The sequence below is a fragment of the Oxyura jamaicensis genome, chromosome Z (assembly GCF_011077185.1).
Source record: "Oxyura jamaicensis isolate SHBP4307 breed ruddy duck chromosome Z, BPBGC_Ojam_1.0, whole genome shotgun sequence".
Lineage (NCBI taxonomy): Eukaryota > Metazoa > Chordata > Aves > Anseriformes > Anatidae > Oxyura > Oxyura jamaicensis.
Window position 1 is genome coordinate 12,990,931 of NC_048926.1, and position 16,941 is coordinate 13,007,871.

At 37.7% G+C, this 16,941-nt stretch overlaps 1 protein-coding gene across 3 annotated transcripts in view; it reads right to left on the minus strand.

Annotated features, from left to right (window-relative positions):
• Positions 1-1,881: 1,881 nt before the first annotated feature.
• Positions 1,882-16,941, minus strand: part of CPLANE1 (ciliogenesis and planar polarity effector 1) — a 58,157-nt gene continuing 43,097 nt past the window's right edge. For all 3 annotated transcript variants that reach the window (XM_035310305.1, XM_035310303.1, XM_035310304.1), the window contains exons 40-52: positions 16,510-16,622; positions 16,113-16,311; positions 15,611-15,852; positions 14,908-15,001; positions 13,763-13,921; positions 12,240-12,273; positions 8,971-9,136; positions 7,317-7,378; positions 6,570-6,734; positions 4,862-4,974; positions 4,434-4,517; positions 2,876-3,045; positions 1,882-2,459 (exon numbers count right to left, since the gene is read on the minus strand). In XM_035310305.1, the coding sequence (XP_035166196.1) occupies positions 2,319-2,459; positions 2,876-3,045; positions 4,434-4,517; positions 4,862-4,974; positions 6,570-6,734; positions 7,317-7,378; positions 8,971-9,136; positions 12,240-12,273; positions 13,763-13,921; positions 14,908-15,001; positions 15,611-15,852; positions 16,113-16,311; positions 16,510-16,622 (1,742 nt within the window). In that variant the 3' untranslated portion in view covers positions 1,882-2,318. The remainder of the gene's footprint in view (positions 2,460-2,875; positions 3,046-4,433; positions 4,518-4,861; positions 4,975-6,569; positions 6,735-7,316; positions 7,379-8,970; positions 9,137-12,239; positions 12,274-13,762; positions 13,922-14,907; positions 15,002-15,610; positions 15,853-16,112; positions 16,312-16,509; positions 16,623-16,941) is intronic.

The window sequence follows — 16,941 nt, forward strand, 5'->3', positions numbered from 1 at the left end:
CTCCTCTCCACGGGCTGCAGCTCCGGCCCAGGGCCTGCTCCTCTGGGGGCTCTCCATGGGCCGCAGCCTCCTTCAGGCCACATCCACCTGCTCCACCGGGGGCTCCTCCACGGGCTGCAGCGTGGAGATCTGCTCCATGTGGGACCCATGGGCTGCAGGGGGACAGCCTGCTCCACCAGGGGCCTCTCCACAGCCCGCAGGGGAACTGCTGCTGCGTGACTGTGGAGAGGCCCCTGGTCAGTGCCCTCCTGTTGCACTGACCTTGGAGGCTGCATGGCTCTTTCTCACTCCTATCTATCTCCCAGCTGCTGTAGCAGGGTTTTTTTTGTTTTGTTTTGTTTTGTTTTGTCCTTTTCTTCAATCCACTCTCCCACAGGCCCAATCAGCATCACTCACTGGCTTGGCTCTGGCCAGCACTGGGTCCCTTTTGGAGCTGGCTCTGGTCTGACTTGGGGCAGCTGCTGGGCAGAGGCCACCCCTGCATGCCCTCCCCCCTCCTCCCTCCCCACCATGGCCTTGCTACATCAACCCAATACAGTATTAGGGTAAATGCAAAGAGACTGTAAAGGTCCTTTGAACATTTTCAATAGCTTACTTATAAATTGAATTCTTGTGGCTTGTTTCTGAACTCTCTCCCCACTCCATTCCCCCATCTTAACTGAACGTTTTGATCTTCATTGAGCTACTGTCACGGTCTTTATGAACAAGTAAAGGCCTTTTAGGGGTTAGCAGGTGCACTGTCTTTGTAATGTTTAACTCAGCTGCTAGCAAACCATTCCATTTGTTGATTATCCCTTTCTGTGTGCAGAGTGATTTTTTTTTTTTTAATCATTGCTTTTGATATATTTCTGCAGTGCAGCCTATGCATTAGCATTTAACAAATGTGATGCTGTAACTAGCATCTGAAAAATGGCCGAGTCTGATACAGTTTTCAAAAGCCTTCAATTTATGAGGGACTGTCTTGTCCCTGACTACATTCTTTTCCTTCTCACAGGTGGCTGTGACCATAAAGAGACTTTCATACGGGGCTAAAATAGGTTTTTGCAAATTTTTTTTCCACTGATAATGTACTTAGTGCCACCTTGGGGAAAGACAATTTGAGACTTTGTATAAAGCCACAGTTCCATACTTTGGACCGGCTCCTTGAAAGTACTTGCCCTTTTAATTTAGAGATGGTCACTACCTGCACTGTGTCTTGCACTCTAGGCGCCCCTTGGAACAAGCAGATGCAGATTGTGGGAACTCCTAGAAGTACACAGCCAATTTTGATCTCTGAGAATACAGAAACTGGCATGTCTATCTTGTTATGTCTGTAATCCTGTAACAGGCTTTCGCTGAAGCACATTTCTTGATGTTTGCCCAGATGCAGTGGTACTCTGAAACAGGCAAAAAATGTACATTTTTTAAACAATTATAGTATTGGGTGACAGTTAATTAACAACTGGAAGTTAACATACTGTTAACTTCCATGAAAAAATCATAAATTTTCACCGCAGAAATAAAAACTTCTCCTCTTGTGAAAGAGCCACCACCACTGCATCTTGTTGGACTATTACAAATAGTTTATGGGCACTGAACATAGGGGATTTTTTGCTACAAATACCTGGTGACTGCTGAAAGAGCTCTAACAGGACTGCTGTTCATCCATACTATATAATGTTATTTTTTTCTTTACCTCAGTAGCTTGTCCTTTGTAGTGTCTTATACAGATGTCTATATTACTTTATTGCTGCCTATTTATATGTCTATCATTCAAATTGTTTTAAGAGTTCTCCAATCTATTATATGAGTAAGCTGGGTTTAAAATATTAGGGTAGTGCATATGCAGGCAGTGGTACACAGTAGTAACAGTGCTCTGCGTGTAAATCACTTTACATAAGAAACTAATAAACCCACTTTTATTAAAGCAGCTAATCACAATTGTTGAGTTACAAATTCACTTTATCAATAGTAATGTTAAATATTAAATAAAAATGTAAAACAGTTGTGCAGTGTTCTGAAATAGAACAAAACTTTTTATGTGTTTGAGAGGGGCAAAATAACTGACCCAGATTTATTTATTTATTTTTAATTAAGACCACAGGTCTGCATTTACCAACTATATTTAGTTGTTGTTGAGTTGAAGACATATTAGAAAGCAAACTACAGATTAAAGGATTGAATTTCATCCAGGCAAGACAGTAAGCAGTGAGTTTCTGTGCCACTTAGAAGATAATCAATAAAAGCCTTGATCCATTTTAAGTAGAAGTAAGTGATTATTAAAAAAACAAAATCACCAGCAACTGTTTTGAAAGTGTGCAATGGCTGAGAAATTTTGTTCATGTGTCTTCCACATCTGCTACCATAGCCTCAATTGCATTCCAGTCCAGTTTGCTGAGGATACTCTCTGTGCTTTCAGAAACATCATCGGTGTTGTTAACGCCAACAGGAGAGAAACTAACAGTATGACGTGCAGAGTCCTGCTGGAGGAAAAGAGGATGAGCTGAAACACTGTATATCATTTTTGGACAAGTCCCCTGTGCAGCCAGCAGAAATATTCCTGCTATTTCAAACATGACCTAATCAAGTTATGTACCTGATCATTCTGCAACAAGCACCAGTTATGATCCTGTTTACATGTGCTCCCTAGTGTCTGCAGCCTGGACAGACAACCTGCCTTACAGTTGTTATGAAGAACATTCATTTGGAAGGCCCACAATAATTACTTGCTTGTAGAGAGACAACTTATCTGTGTTGAATCACCACCAGTCCCCTCTGCTTCTATCCCACCCATACACTGAGCAGAGAAACACATTTTAAATACAGCAGAAGTAAACAAAGGACCAGTGCTATACAGCAGGTATCACAACATTCCTAGAATAAGCAGACCTCTTACCGGAAACAAAGTGTCATGAGAATCTTGAAGTATTCTTTGGATGTCATCAGGCACAGTCCAAGGGCTTTCTATATCTCGATCAGAATCATGATCAGTTCCTTCTGTCTGAACTGCTATGGCAACATGTGGAGGCTTTTGTTTTGGTGTTCTGCTGACTCCGTACTCAGCAGCTGAGGAGAAAACAAGCCAACAATAATACTGTAATATTTCTTCCTATTTTCTTCTGCATGTCTTTAAACTTCCCCAAGAACAGAAGCTCCAAGTTCTAAGAGTGAAAATGTGTGTAACAACAGTATGCTGTTTTATCTTGAACTGATGTGGCTAGAAAATGCTGCTGACCTCTCCAAGGCTCACCCTGTCTTTCCAGTGCAGAACATGAAGCTGAATAAGACTATAGTAGTAGCATCCAGATTCTGTAGTGCAATCCCTCAAAAGGGACATGGCTGTTTTATTTAGCAGAGGACTGAAACTACATAAAACTCAGATTTAAAAAAAAAATATATATATGCAACTTAGTAGACAGTTTTAGTGAATGTATCAGAGAAACACAATTAAGAAGGTGACATGAAATCAGAGACAGATCAATTTGTACTTTTCAGAATGTGTTTAAAAAGAGAATATTTGAACAGAGAATCATTTTCCACAGGTGAGTGAACAATTTAGAAAAAACACCTAGCTGTTTTACCACTGCTTCTCTCCCTTTCCTGCATTGACAACAAATAAACTGACATTTGGCTAGCCTAATAGGTTCTCTATTATGCCACTGTCCTGACTTTGGTGTAGGCAAGAATGAAATCTACCCACCTAAGTTTCCTAAGTTTCCTAAGTTTCAGACTTAATAAACTCTTTCCTTAATCTTTTTCTGTCTTTTCAGAAATTTTGCTTGTGTAATCTGTCTTGACTCTTTTAAAGAATGTGATTAGGAGGAAACATTTATGTGAATAAATTATTCTGTGGATCCAGACCTATGCAGATAGATATAAAGGAAAAAGGATCACTACAACTTTAAACTTTTATTTTTTTTTAAAGCAAGTTCAGTCCAATTCTTCCACTAACATTACGTCAACAAAAACCTGAAAACAAACCTCAAATAGATAAGCTACGGAGGGACAGCAAAGAGAATTCTTAGTTTACAGAGCTCAGAAAGTAAGCAGGATAGAAAGGTAAGGAAGTAGCACAATACTTGTGTATGGTAGTACTAATGCTCTGTGGGTTTTTGTTGGAAAAAAGAGCCTAGTCTCATGTTTTCCTAATGACTGTTTCAGGGAACCACTGAAACCCAGCTCATATGCTTTAGGAATCGTGAAACTGCCATCTGGTTAAAACCTTTCAGAAGATTAGCAGGGACAATTCAAATATTTCACAAACTCTAACTAAAAACAGTTTGTATGTGGCAAAAAAAAAAAAAAAAAAAAAAAAGAAACTTTTACACTTCTAAAACTAATGCTGTATCTGAGGACTCTGTTGTGTAAACCTTATCCAGGCATGAACATGTATCTTATTTTTCCACTGCATTATGTAGCTGAACAGCAATATGTCATTGCTCTTTGTAACTTACAGCGTCTGGAATTAACAGGACCGTTTGCAGTATTTCTCATTCTTCCTCTGACTGTACTTCTCTGTAAAAGTAGATTTCCATGTCCTGCAAATACAAAGAATCATTTCCAGTATTAGATGTGTTAGGCCAAGTCTACCCAAAGATGCTTCAAAATTTTCATCTATGAAATTGCTTCCTGGATTACACAGTACTCTCACTATAGCAAAATTAAGCTATTTTGAATTTAGAAAGAGATGACAAAGAAAGGCAACGCCTATCATTTGACATGTCAATGAGAGCACAGCTTCAAAATACTGAGGACAAGAAACTGCCAGCACTTTGAGTATGATTTTCTACATGGGTGTTAAAACTCCTCCCTAACAAAATCAAGTAGTAACTTTTAAAAACATCTGCAGTATGTGCCTTCATTAAGGCAGTTCTGTTCTTACCCTTAGGCTTTGTTAAACCAAGAGTTGGGGTAAAATGATGATCTTTTTGGCCAAAGCTGGGTTTGGCAGCAGCTCTGCTCCTTTCTGAAAGACCATGAGTCTTTGGATGCCCTCTAAAGCAAGAAAAAAAAATACAATACACATAAATATGTACTTATTATCATTCATCCACACAAACTGCATCTCACAGAGCATATTCAGACAAGGCAGAAAGGACATGCAAATCACAGCCCATTTAGCTGAGCATCAGTATCACACAGTGCTTGTTGGGCCAGTAAGCCCCAACAGAGTCCAAAGTGCAGTGAAGACAATGAAATTGGCTTTACAAAGAACCAGTTTAGGTCTAACAAAAAGCTTTAATTTATAATTTATTAGAAGTTACTGCCATCCCTAAGGTGGCTTTCGGTATGACTTCCCATAGCACTTCTGATTTTGGTAGGGCTGGTACCACTACACCATTACACACCAGGAGGCTCTGTACAGCGCTGACTGCATTCAGTTGAATTATCTATCCTGGAACTTTACCTATTTTTTAAAAAATGCAGAAACATTTAAGTCTGGAATTTACAGGATTATCTGAACTGTACCCAGTTCCTCCTATTACTCTGGAAAACAAAGTTGTAGAGGAAGAAAAAGGATACTGCAGTATACACCTGTATAATGTAACAAGTCCAGAGGAGAAACACAAAGATGCTCGGAGAACTGGAGCACCTCTCCTATGTAGACAGGCTGAGGGAGTTGGGGTTGTTCAGTGTGGAGAAGAGAAGGCTCCAGGGAGACCTTATAGCAGTCTTCCAGTACCTAAAAGGGGGTCTATCTACAGGATAGCTGGGGAAGAACACTCTCTGGGAGTGTAGCGATAGGACAAGGGGGAATGGCTTTAAACTAAAGGGTAGATTTAGATTAGATATAAGGAAGAACCTTTACTCAGAGGGCGGTGGGGCACTGGAACAGGTTGTCCACAGAAGCTGTGGATGCCCCATCCCTGGCAGTGATCAGGGCCAGGCTGGATGGGGCTTTGGGCACCCTGGTCTGGTGGGAGGTGTCCCTGCTCATGACGGGGTTAGAGCTAGATGGTCTTTAAGGTCTCTTCCAACCCAAACCATTCTGTGATTTTATGTATATGACATTAAAGCCATCAAGAAGAATACATTTACCAATTTGTAATACTCAAATACAAATATCTCTTCAGAAGGTAATAAGCACCTGTGTTCAAAACAAAGAATCGCTAAAACTCTAGACAAATTTATTTCCTAAATTAAAAAGGAAGCCAGTAAATCTAGAGTTTTCCAAACACCAATTTATTTAGTCTAGGTGTGTGCAAAGTAGTATTTTTATTTCCTTCTTGCTTGTTACTGGATGCTACTGAGATCATTAGCTATGTTATTGGGTATATTCAATGTACCTGATTGCTGCTGAGTGAAAGGGGTTAGGACATTGTTTATAGCTCTGACTCTAGAGCTGTCCATTTCTGTGCAAAAAATGCATTTTTAAGGCTCCCTCCAGGATTTGCTCTGGCACATTTACAGAGATTGGTACAGAAAGCCAAGACTCCTCTGATCCACCCAAAGTGTATCTTTGATTCTGCCAGAACATAAAGTTTCCCTCATGCTAATCCCTATAACAAGCACTACAAATTGCAGACAAATCTGAAGTGTTGTAGAGAAGCCAAAACATTAGTATACGGTTAATGCTTAAAATTCATTACCCTCTAGCAGACATCATGTGCCTTTTTTTACACTCTTGAGGAGATCTTGTCCTGGGCAATGGTCTGTGTTCACTTGCAGGTAACAACACTGTTTCAGATAACATTTCATTCATCAGAGAAAGCGCTTGTGATACTCTCATACTGTGATGTTCAGAGAACAGCACTCTATGGAAAAATGGAACCATGATATTATGTATGAATTCATGTTACCACTCATTGTCCCCTCCCATGACAGGGAGGTTGGAACTAGATGATCTTTAAGGCCCTTTCCATCCCAAAGCATTTTATGATTCTATGATTTAATTGCAGCTGGCTTGTGAGGCTTGTAAGTCTACTTGGTAACCAAAAAAAATAAATAAATTTGTATTTTTACAGTTTCAGAGAACACATACTAACCCTTTCAAGATAACTTGCAAAAAGCTAAAGCATTTATTAATAATAGTTTTGACAGAAAGCATGAGTCAGTGTTGCCAAAATCATATATGTGTGTATGTATGTATATAAACATATATGCATATACATATAAATAAATAAATATATATCTTTTGAAAGTGAAAAATACAGGCAAGGATAAAAGGTGTTCAGACTTTGTCCTAAATGGTAATGCAAACATGAATTGTTTACACATTTTGTTGAAATTCCATTTGTATCTGAAATTTCACACAGACAAGGTAGTTAATACTACTTCTTCTTAAGACTGGAAAGTTGGTAATAAGAATTCCAAAAGTTACCTATATAGCAACTTACTTGTCTTTTTCTTCCTTCTTCTTCTGGAATAATTTAATATCCTTTGAAGTAGGACTACAATGCTGTGGAGAAAGTAAAACAATCATTAACTTATTTTGCGTTGTGGTCTCATTCCATTCCATCAATCTCAAAGTTTAGATATACCTGACCTGAAAGTTACTGCTTAAAACACTCTCCAGAATGAAAAACAATGTGAATGCATATAGCCCTAACCATGGGATTGAGTTAAGATTGCCCCTATAAACTTCCAAGCTCTAAAAATACATTGAAAGCCTGCAGTCCCACTTTCCATAGCTCATGCCTTAATCCTAAAATGTCATCACTGTGAGGCCCAAAATTTGTCCTTGCGCTCAACTTCCTAACGAGTTATTTTCTTGAAAGTACTTAATTTAAAAAATCAGGACAGGGTTGCACTTTGTTCTGTTTGCTGGAGTACAATTTAAAAAAAAATAAACAAAGCTGAGACTTTGTCCATCTAGTGAATTTGAGGGAAAAATCTGTAATGGAAGCATCAAGCATATGTTTATGGGTTGACTACACAGGAGAGGGAGAGAAGTACAGGTAAGCCAACGCACATTTTCTTTGTATCACTTCTTTTTATACATGTACAAAAGAGAAGTCTGGGACAACTCTGATGAGATCTGCTATTGTTTCTAACAGTCAATAGAAAACCTAAGAAGAACTAAGGGGAAACCTTTGCATGTTACATATTTGCTCCTCAGGAGTTAAACCTAGTATAGCTTCACCCTAAAGAATTTACAGCAAGTTTATCAGTAAAAAGTATGCAATACAATTGCTATTGCTAGGTCTCATCTCCTATAAACCTGGAGATTCCCCCTACTTAATTGTGTCTTTTCAGGTCTTGAAAGTATCTAGGTGACAAATGCTTATTTTATGACTTAATACAGGTTGGGAAATTATTTCTGAACTACTTTTAACCTTTGTTTTCTTCAGTTAGTCCAGGAAAGTGCAGCTCAGAAGAGATGCATCAGGCCATAAATGTGATTCTATTAATTAAAATTTAAAAATAAAAATAAAAAATCTAGAAGGGAAGGAATTGTTTTCTGGGCCTGTATTGAAAAGAGCCTTTGACAAAGAAAATTCATTAAGTACTTAAGATATGCTGACATTTCTGCTGACCCTCCATAATTGCACAAACATCTGTGTGTGTTAAGCACAAGGAGGGCTGACCTCAATATTTTATCATTGTCTCACTGTCATAACAGATGTTACTTTCTGAACTCTGCTTTTTAAACTCATTGTGTTTTTTTGTTTGTTTTTGTGGAGTGGTGGTGTATGAAACAAGGCTTAAACATATCTTTGTAACTCCTGTAGCTCCCAGTCCCTAACAAAATACATCTTTTATCAGTGAATGTTACAGCTGTTTCCATTACAGTCAAGGGTCAACAAATCCTGAATTTTGACCTTGGGGTCAGGTCACAATTGCCACCATCATTACTGAAGACTGTGAGGAACACTGGTGTATTTGCTTACTGATCACTTCTAACATGCATACAGCCAGTTGCAATAAAATAAAACATATACAAAAAGCAAAATTAAAATGGCAAAAAAATACTGGCAGCCTTTATCTAACCTAATCTGAACAAGTGTGAAATACATAACAGTTACTCTTCAAGATACCCATTGTTCCTACCATATTCTTTCTTAAATGGAATGGATTATGCTCTTTCTGTCTTTGTTCATCAAGTTTCTTCACATATTCTCTCATTCTTTCCTTTTGTTTTCTTCTCATCCATGCTTGTATCTCTTTCTTCTCCTTTTCTGTTTTTTTAGAATGTCCAGAAGCAGAATCATGAATCCTGAAAGTACATATAAATGAGAAATGATCTAGCATGTTCTTTAAATTGCAAAAAATGACAACCACAGATGACAAAAAATACCGCAATCCATTCAAAATTCTGACTCAATTCTGAAATTTCCCAGATGGGAAACTCTTCTGTAAAATTCTACTTCATATAAATATTGGTACGCAAGTAATTTCCAAGATGTTTCCTAAAACTTTTCTTCTCTTTGTTAGTTGCATTCAGATAAGAGCACTGAAACTGTTGAGGAGATGTTGACTACATGAAGGGTAGAGAGGCCTTGCAGAGAGATCTTGACAAATTAGAGATCTGGGCAAAACCCAGAAATTTGGAAGTTTGACAGGAACAAGTGCTAGATTCTGCACCTGGGACAGGGCAACAAGCCTGGATGCGTGTACGGACTGTGAGATGAGAGGCTGGAGAGCAGTCCTGCAGAAATGGATCTGGGGGTTCTCATCAACATCAAGTTGAGCATGAGCCAGCAGTGTGCCCTGGCAACCATAAGGACCACACATATACTGGGGTCCATCAGGCACAGCATTGCTAGCTGGTCGAGGGAAGGGATTGTCCTGCTCTGCTCTGCAATGGCGTGGCCTCACCTCCGTACTGTGTGCAGGTTTGGGTGCCACAATATAAGAAGGACATAAAACTGTTAGTGTCCAAAGGAGGGCTAAAGAAATGGTGAAGGGTCTAGAGGGCAAGACATGTAAGAAGTGGCTGAGGTTGCTTGGTTTGCTCAGCCCAGAGCAGAGAAGGCTGAGGGGAGGCCTCATGGCGGCCTGCAGCTCCCTCACAAGGGGAGCGGAGGGGCAGGCGCTGAGCTCTGCTCTCTGGGGACAGCGACAGGACCCGAGGGAACGGCATGGAGCTGGGACAGGGGAGGGTCAGGCTGGGTGTTAGGGAAAGGTTCTGCACCCAGAGGGTGGTCGGGCACTGGGACAGGCTCCCCAGGACTGTGGTCACTGCGCCAAGCTGCCGGAGTTCAAGAAATGTTTGGACATGTTGTCATCCTCAACAGCTGCAATTCTGCCTTGTAAGCAAATAATATTAGAAACAGGAGTAGGAAACAGCTGTAATTTCAATCTATATCAGGAAAGAACACAGCTGATTTTATAACTAATAGCCAGAAAGGCAAAGAAATCTCCAGCATGGAGGCAAGAATGACCAGCTCAGCTTCTGAAGCTGCTCTGTCAGCCACTGTCAAGAAAATTTTGTCTATCAGAACTGTTTTAGAAGGCTCCTGCCCTTGTCTGAGCTGATTCTGATGTCTGTACAGACCTGTGCTCCAGCTTATCACTTGCAGAACGAACAAGTGAGTAGGAAGGAAATAATTTTAAAACCAAGGATTAAAAACAAAACAACAACAACAACAACAACAACAACAAAAAAAAACACACAAAAACAACTGGCACTTTCGACAATAATGGATAGTAAAACAGTGGTCATTAAACAGTTCTATTATGAGTCCCATTGACACCAACTCAACTCGCATGCTTGCCTCCATTGTTTACAGGGTGTATGCTATGAGAAGAATAACTGGGGTTAAAATTATTTGACCAACAGATAATGAAAAACAGACGTTATTACCTAGAGGTTTTCTTAGCTGACAGTTTTGTAAAGCCCCACTCCAATGGAGAGATGTCATCTTCTACTACAACACCACTAATGATATCAGTAACACTATTCAAATCAGTAATTTGCAAGGGATCTTCTAAAGAACTTAACATTAGGCAGCAGAAAAAATGTTACTGATTTGAAATAGTATATGCCTGTAAGAAAAGCTAAAAAACCTTCCTATTATGCTCAAAATGAGAATACTCAGGTTGTTTTACCAGAATCCTTTAGATAATTGTCTTCCTTCTACATCTCACTGTGTTAGCGCAAACAAGGAATACATTGATAACATGTATAGATGAGCAATTTTTAAAAAGTTACCAGCTGTCACCTTAGCTTCACTGCCAGCACATGCACTTCTGCCAACTTTCTCCCTAAGGTGAATGGGGCAGAATGAGTGAGACCTGACTAACATCAGAGAAGACAGGTCTGAATAAACCATCAAGAAACATGGCCCCAGACAGAGACAGACTGCCTGACCTCCACATGGCTGGTCCAGGGGAGGCTAATACTGACAGCTCAGAAATCCAGGAGCATGCTGAGATGAAGCTGTGGGATGCTACCTGTTTCAGGAACCCCAGCTCTCAACTTCCAAACCCAACTGTCCAAGCAAGAATCAATGTGAGTGAGAGAATGTTTTTACCTAAATTCTGCTCATTTCTATCCTCTCTTTTAATCAGTTGCTTTCAATAAAAACTAAATCAGATGTAGTTTACCATTACATGCTACAATAAATTCATAAGATTCCTTTGGGTAAAATCACCATCTACTAAAATTTACTGCCTCATACGCATCCTCCAGGTTATGCAATCACTCCCTAATCTGCATTCACAACACAAAACAAGCATTTTGACTTTAAATAGCTATATAATAAACTAAGGCATTCATTCTACTGCTATGCTTGAAGAAAAACTTGATAAAGGTAGGTAGGTAACTAAGCAAAACGACCAGGAAGAAAGGGAAGCCAGCTACTGTTTCCTACTGCAAAGCTGAATCTAGAACATTAAAGCAGTTAGCAACAATAAAAAAATATGTATGTCAGCCCATTTTGCCTAACGCGTGCGATCAACCCAGTTTTGAAATCTTCAGTATGATGCTTCACGTTTTTGATACAGTAACTCTCCAAAAACTTTCAAGTGAGAGCCTGCCTCAGTAGATGACTATTAGCAGCAGTTACATGCACTCATTCAAAACCAGTATTTTGCAGATAGGAGGAATAATAAATGTGCATAGACATTAGCAGCATCTACATTAACAGCTCTGTTACTTGCAACTAGAAAGCAACTTTCAATGGTTCTGCAGATTTCGTGTTAAACAAATGTAACAGGCACTGCTGACATCAGAACAAATGCCTCAAACTAATTAACACAAAAGCTTTTATCCATTTTCAAATAGATGCCTAGATTTTTATGAGACAGTTCCACCTGGACAATTCCCTTATTGGTAGTAAACAAATTTTCAACAAAACCAGTGTCAAAATACATACCTATCATCACGTAGTTCTCTGCCTATGAGAAAGCCTGAAACAGAAACATCCTTTGTTAATAAAAACCTTGCACTTGTACACAGGCTAATAACATGTTAAACAGCCTGTGGGATAATATATATCAACCTGAATGTGCTGACATTAAAAATAAACTAATTATACTTACATACTAACGTACCTAGGCCTAATAACCTGTGTGAGAGCATGTCATCTACTACCAGATTAACAGACAGTCGTCAGAGAACATTTATTAATTTCTTAACCTGACTGACAGAAGTAGTTTTGCTAAGAAGACAAGGTCACTACAGTAAGTGTTCAGCCCTGCCCCAATGAGGCTATTGAGTTCCAACTACTTGGAACGGATCTGTTCCAATTAATTGTACAACTTTTTATGGAAAATGAATGATTTCCACTTACTTTAAAAAGCCAGGGTAAGAACTGCTGGAATTCAAAAAACATGGCTAAATAACCCTGTGGATGTCTTGGAAGCAAGAGCACTATCTTCTTCCTAAATTAATCTGTAATCTCTCAAAAAATTCCAATTGCAACTCAGAATCACCTAGAGTTTTCTTAGCTTGCAAGTAAGTAGTTTATATTTAAAGAGGAAAACTATAAATGTATTATTGTTTATAAAGTTTGTGTGTCTGTGCACATCATTTGATATCTAATTCTGCTATGTGCAGATATAGGAACCATGTTTTAACTCTTTATTAAGAAAGATTTCTGCAAATGTGACAGTCAAATGCATGTTTATCTGTAAAAACTATATATAATTTTTAGAAGCTTGAAAACAAACAATACAGGCAACATAGAGATAAATATGACATCAAGAATAGGGAGTACTGATTTTTACTCCTCCTCTAATGCTACTGTAGTCTTCAGACTTGCAAAAATCAACATACTGTCAGTTTGCAAAATAAATGGGACCTCATAAGATAACACTTTAGGACATAAACAATAGTTACTATACAGTGATTAAAAACAAAAACAAAAAACATTTATTTTTCTTATGTGGGCTGGGTTTAATTGAGATTTCATCTCTCTTAAACACAGGAAGATGCCAGAGATGATAAAGACAGCTTTGGGAGGAAAGTATGGGTGTTCTGTGGCACTGTGCCTATTCAGGGTAACACTTAAGCAAATAACTACAAATCAACACAGTGAAGGGTTTCTGAAATAGACCCAAAGTTATTCATTTTCTTTCAGTAACAGGGTGAATTCAAGTGCAAGTGTAATGTACTGCCAAACTGTCTTCATAACTGAGGGATACTGTATTGCCAGGTGACATATAAACTCATTATCAATGCAGATACATGAAGCCTATTCTAAATAATGCAATCTAGAAAGACTGGAAAATATGCTGACCAGAATAATAAATATCCACGAGAATAAACATCCGTGAACTGATGTTTATGAGCTTGCTGGCATTACATAACAGCAACAAGCAAGTACTACAGCAGGAAGAAAGGGACTGCTTATTTTTAAATGGAGGAAAAGAGAAAAGTAAACTTTAAAAATTATACCAGAAGATGACTTTATGCCACTGGGAAAGTTAGAAGCAGAGGCTGTAGAAGCAGAAGAGTGCAATTCCAATGCAGTATAATCGGGTATAGGATGTTCAGGTCTTAGGCTCTCCTTTTCAACACCCCCATCTTCAGAAATCATGGCCCTCATGCAATGTTCTGATCCAATGAAAAAAAGTGTAATTAATACAGGCCAATGGAAAAAAAAAATGCAATCACTCTTAGATGTTAGTGGCATATTTAGCTTATGTGTCCAGCCTAAAACAATTTTAAGTTAAAATTTTCAACAGCTTAATACATTTGCTGAGAGATCAGTCATACCTTCCTATGAGAGCACTTCCTATGAGTACTCTATGAGAGCTGCAATATATGTACCAGACCTGTACACGTGAACAAAAAGACTGAACTATGAGTTACTTTGTGTGAGGCTAACAGACATCTTAAATATAATCTTATGTATAAATACAGATATAGCCACAATTTAGTTCTACCACTTGGCTTTGCTTTAAGTTCATAAGTAGATTAGACTGTTTTAGCATGAATGTAAAATGGACCTGAAGCATGTACCCCTAACACATTCCTCCTTGGCACAGTATAGTATATATAAGTAAATATGTAACATATAGTCAATTATTATATATGTATATAAAAAAATATTCAGTGCATCAATCCCAGCAGTCAGTTGAACTGATACAGGCTTTAAACATAATCAGAAGATATTGTAACTACATAGCCACCAGAGAGTCATGTAAAAAGTATTTGCCTTATATACATAGGGAAAACTGAACAAATTTCATATCCTTTTATATCAGCAAACAAATCCCTCAAAAACACCGTGTTTGATTTTATGATACAACAGAAAAATGCACTATCCTTAAAATCCTATGCTTAGGTCCTGCATTATGGTTTTGGAAAAGATGAAATTATACAAATGCTTTCAAACGTATTTACATTGAAGCAGTACCCATAATATTACTCAGATCCTCTACCTTTGTTGTTTTTTTTTCCTCTCTCTTGTGTTTTTGTTTTTTTTTTTCATATTCAGGTAACACTTTTCAGAATTGCATTAAACTTCACGGTTAAAAAAAAATTAAGTTTAATATACAATCCAAAATTTACTCTCCTTCTGTTAACTGTACACATACCATCACCAATGATGCTAGCATCTTCAGAGAATGAAGGATGAGCATTAATGTCTGAATTGGCAGCCATTTCAAAATCTTCTATTATTTTCACTAGCTATAAATGAAACACAAAAACAAAATAACTATAAACAAAACTATAACATAACTATATCACCTCCAAAGCATTTATGAGACTTACATAGCAGATATTCATGCAAAGTTTGCTTTAAGTATTTTTTTTCCTCAGAATCTTATAAACATCAGGATTATAGTATCTAAGTTGCACTATGTCCAAAATGCATTTAATTTACATATATATTTAGATTTATAAAGATGTTAAAAATGCAAATATTTGATTAAATCAATGGGAACATTTTCCAGAATTAGTCACATAATATTCTGCAGAGGTAAAACTTAGCTAAACCTTTGCCAAGATGATCTCCAACTGAACTCATAGTCTTGTGCTATTTCACTTTCCCACTTATAGGGAAATTAAATATATTCAGCCTGTAACATCACCATTCTGCCCAGCATTTGGAAAACTATAAGCAACCATGTCTACCAACAAATACAGCACTAAATGGAAAAGAACAGTACTTTATTCTCACTCAATATATACTACGCAAGTTTGAAATACATTATTTGAAAATTTAGATTTTGTCTTTACTTAAATGAAATAAAAAGTAAACCATTTCAGACACAACAATTAGCAGTCTGAACTCACCATTTTGGTATTTCTGAAATCCTCTTCCATATTTTCTGTTATATTCTGCAGCATCTGTAATTGCATATCCATTTCTCGCTGCTTTGTGGAAAAGTGTTCTTTGTTAACTACTTTATACAGCAGCCCTGAAGAAGGAAAAGTTCTGGCATCCTCATGTACTATGTTCCAAGTTACACTGTCTCTAGAAGAAACCGGTCTATCTTCCTTTTGCACTTGGCTTGATATATCTTTGGGATGATTGTCTAGAAGGAAAATTGTGGACAAACACCATCAAGTGAACTGCAAACGTTTAAATACTGCAAATAATTAGGCATAGCTGTGCTATACATAGTACATTATAGCAGGCAGGAATCAGCACAGAAGTCAAATTTATAAATGTTTTGATGTATAAGAAAACAAGCAGGAGGTGAGTTGGGAAAAGCTGCGTATTTTCTGTAGGGAGGTAAGATATTATAATAAAAATGCGTAGCTTTTTTTCTGTTTTAAAAATACAATGGTTTACCTTTCTCCTGTAGCAGCTCAGGTGGAATTGCATTAGTAACAGAAGCTGCCCTGTGGTGAAGTTCTGCAGTAGATGGAATTTCAAACTTCTCATTTTGCTCTGTAGTACCTACATCTTCTCCTGACTCAGGTATCATGGGTAAATCATTAAGGATGTCACTGTCTTCAATGTCGATCACACTGATATATTCATGTTCGCTCTAAATAAGAACAAGATAATGAATACAGCATGTGTTTTGAGCAGTACATTTTAATCATTTCCTGTGTTTACTCTTCTTACTTTGAGTTGAGACTTCCTGTTTCAGAGACAAAATGACTACAATCTTCCCCACAGTATTACACAAGATAAGACAAATGGCATACTTATAATTAAACCACATGTAAATTGGGCCACTAACCAAGTCAGATGCATCATGCAGAAAGGATGGTAAAGGTTTCTCCTTCACTTCACTGGGGAACCTCAGGTTTATATACATGTCTGGTGGTAATAACTCAGGGACACTAGATGATTCTATGGGAAAAGAATAATAGTATTATACTTACAGTAAAAGCCGTGAAACTCTGGAAAACTATTTGGAAATAGGTTTGAATTCTCTCAATGTCAAGATAACCTTTGATTAGCTTTTTAAATGAAAATTTAAAAAAAAAAACAAAACATTGCTCAATAGATTTCTTTAATGTTTGCTTCTAACAAAATTGATCATAGTTATTTTTCATTTTGGTGATAAATTACTAGAAAAATACTCAAAAGGTTAAAATCAGGGTAATGTGCTGCAGTATAAATTGCTATTCATTTCCAATTCTATCTTAAATGGTTAGAAAAAATCACT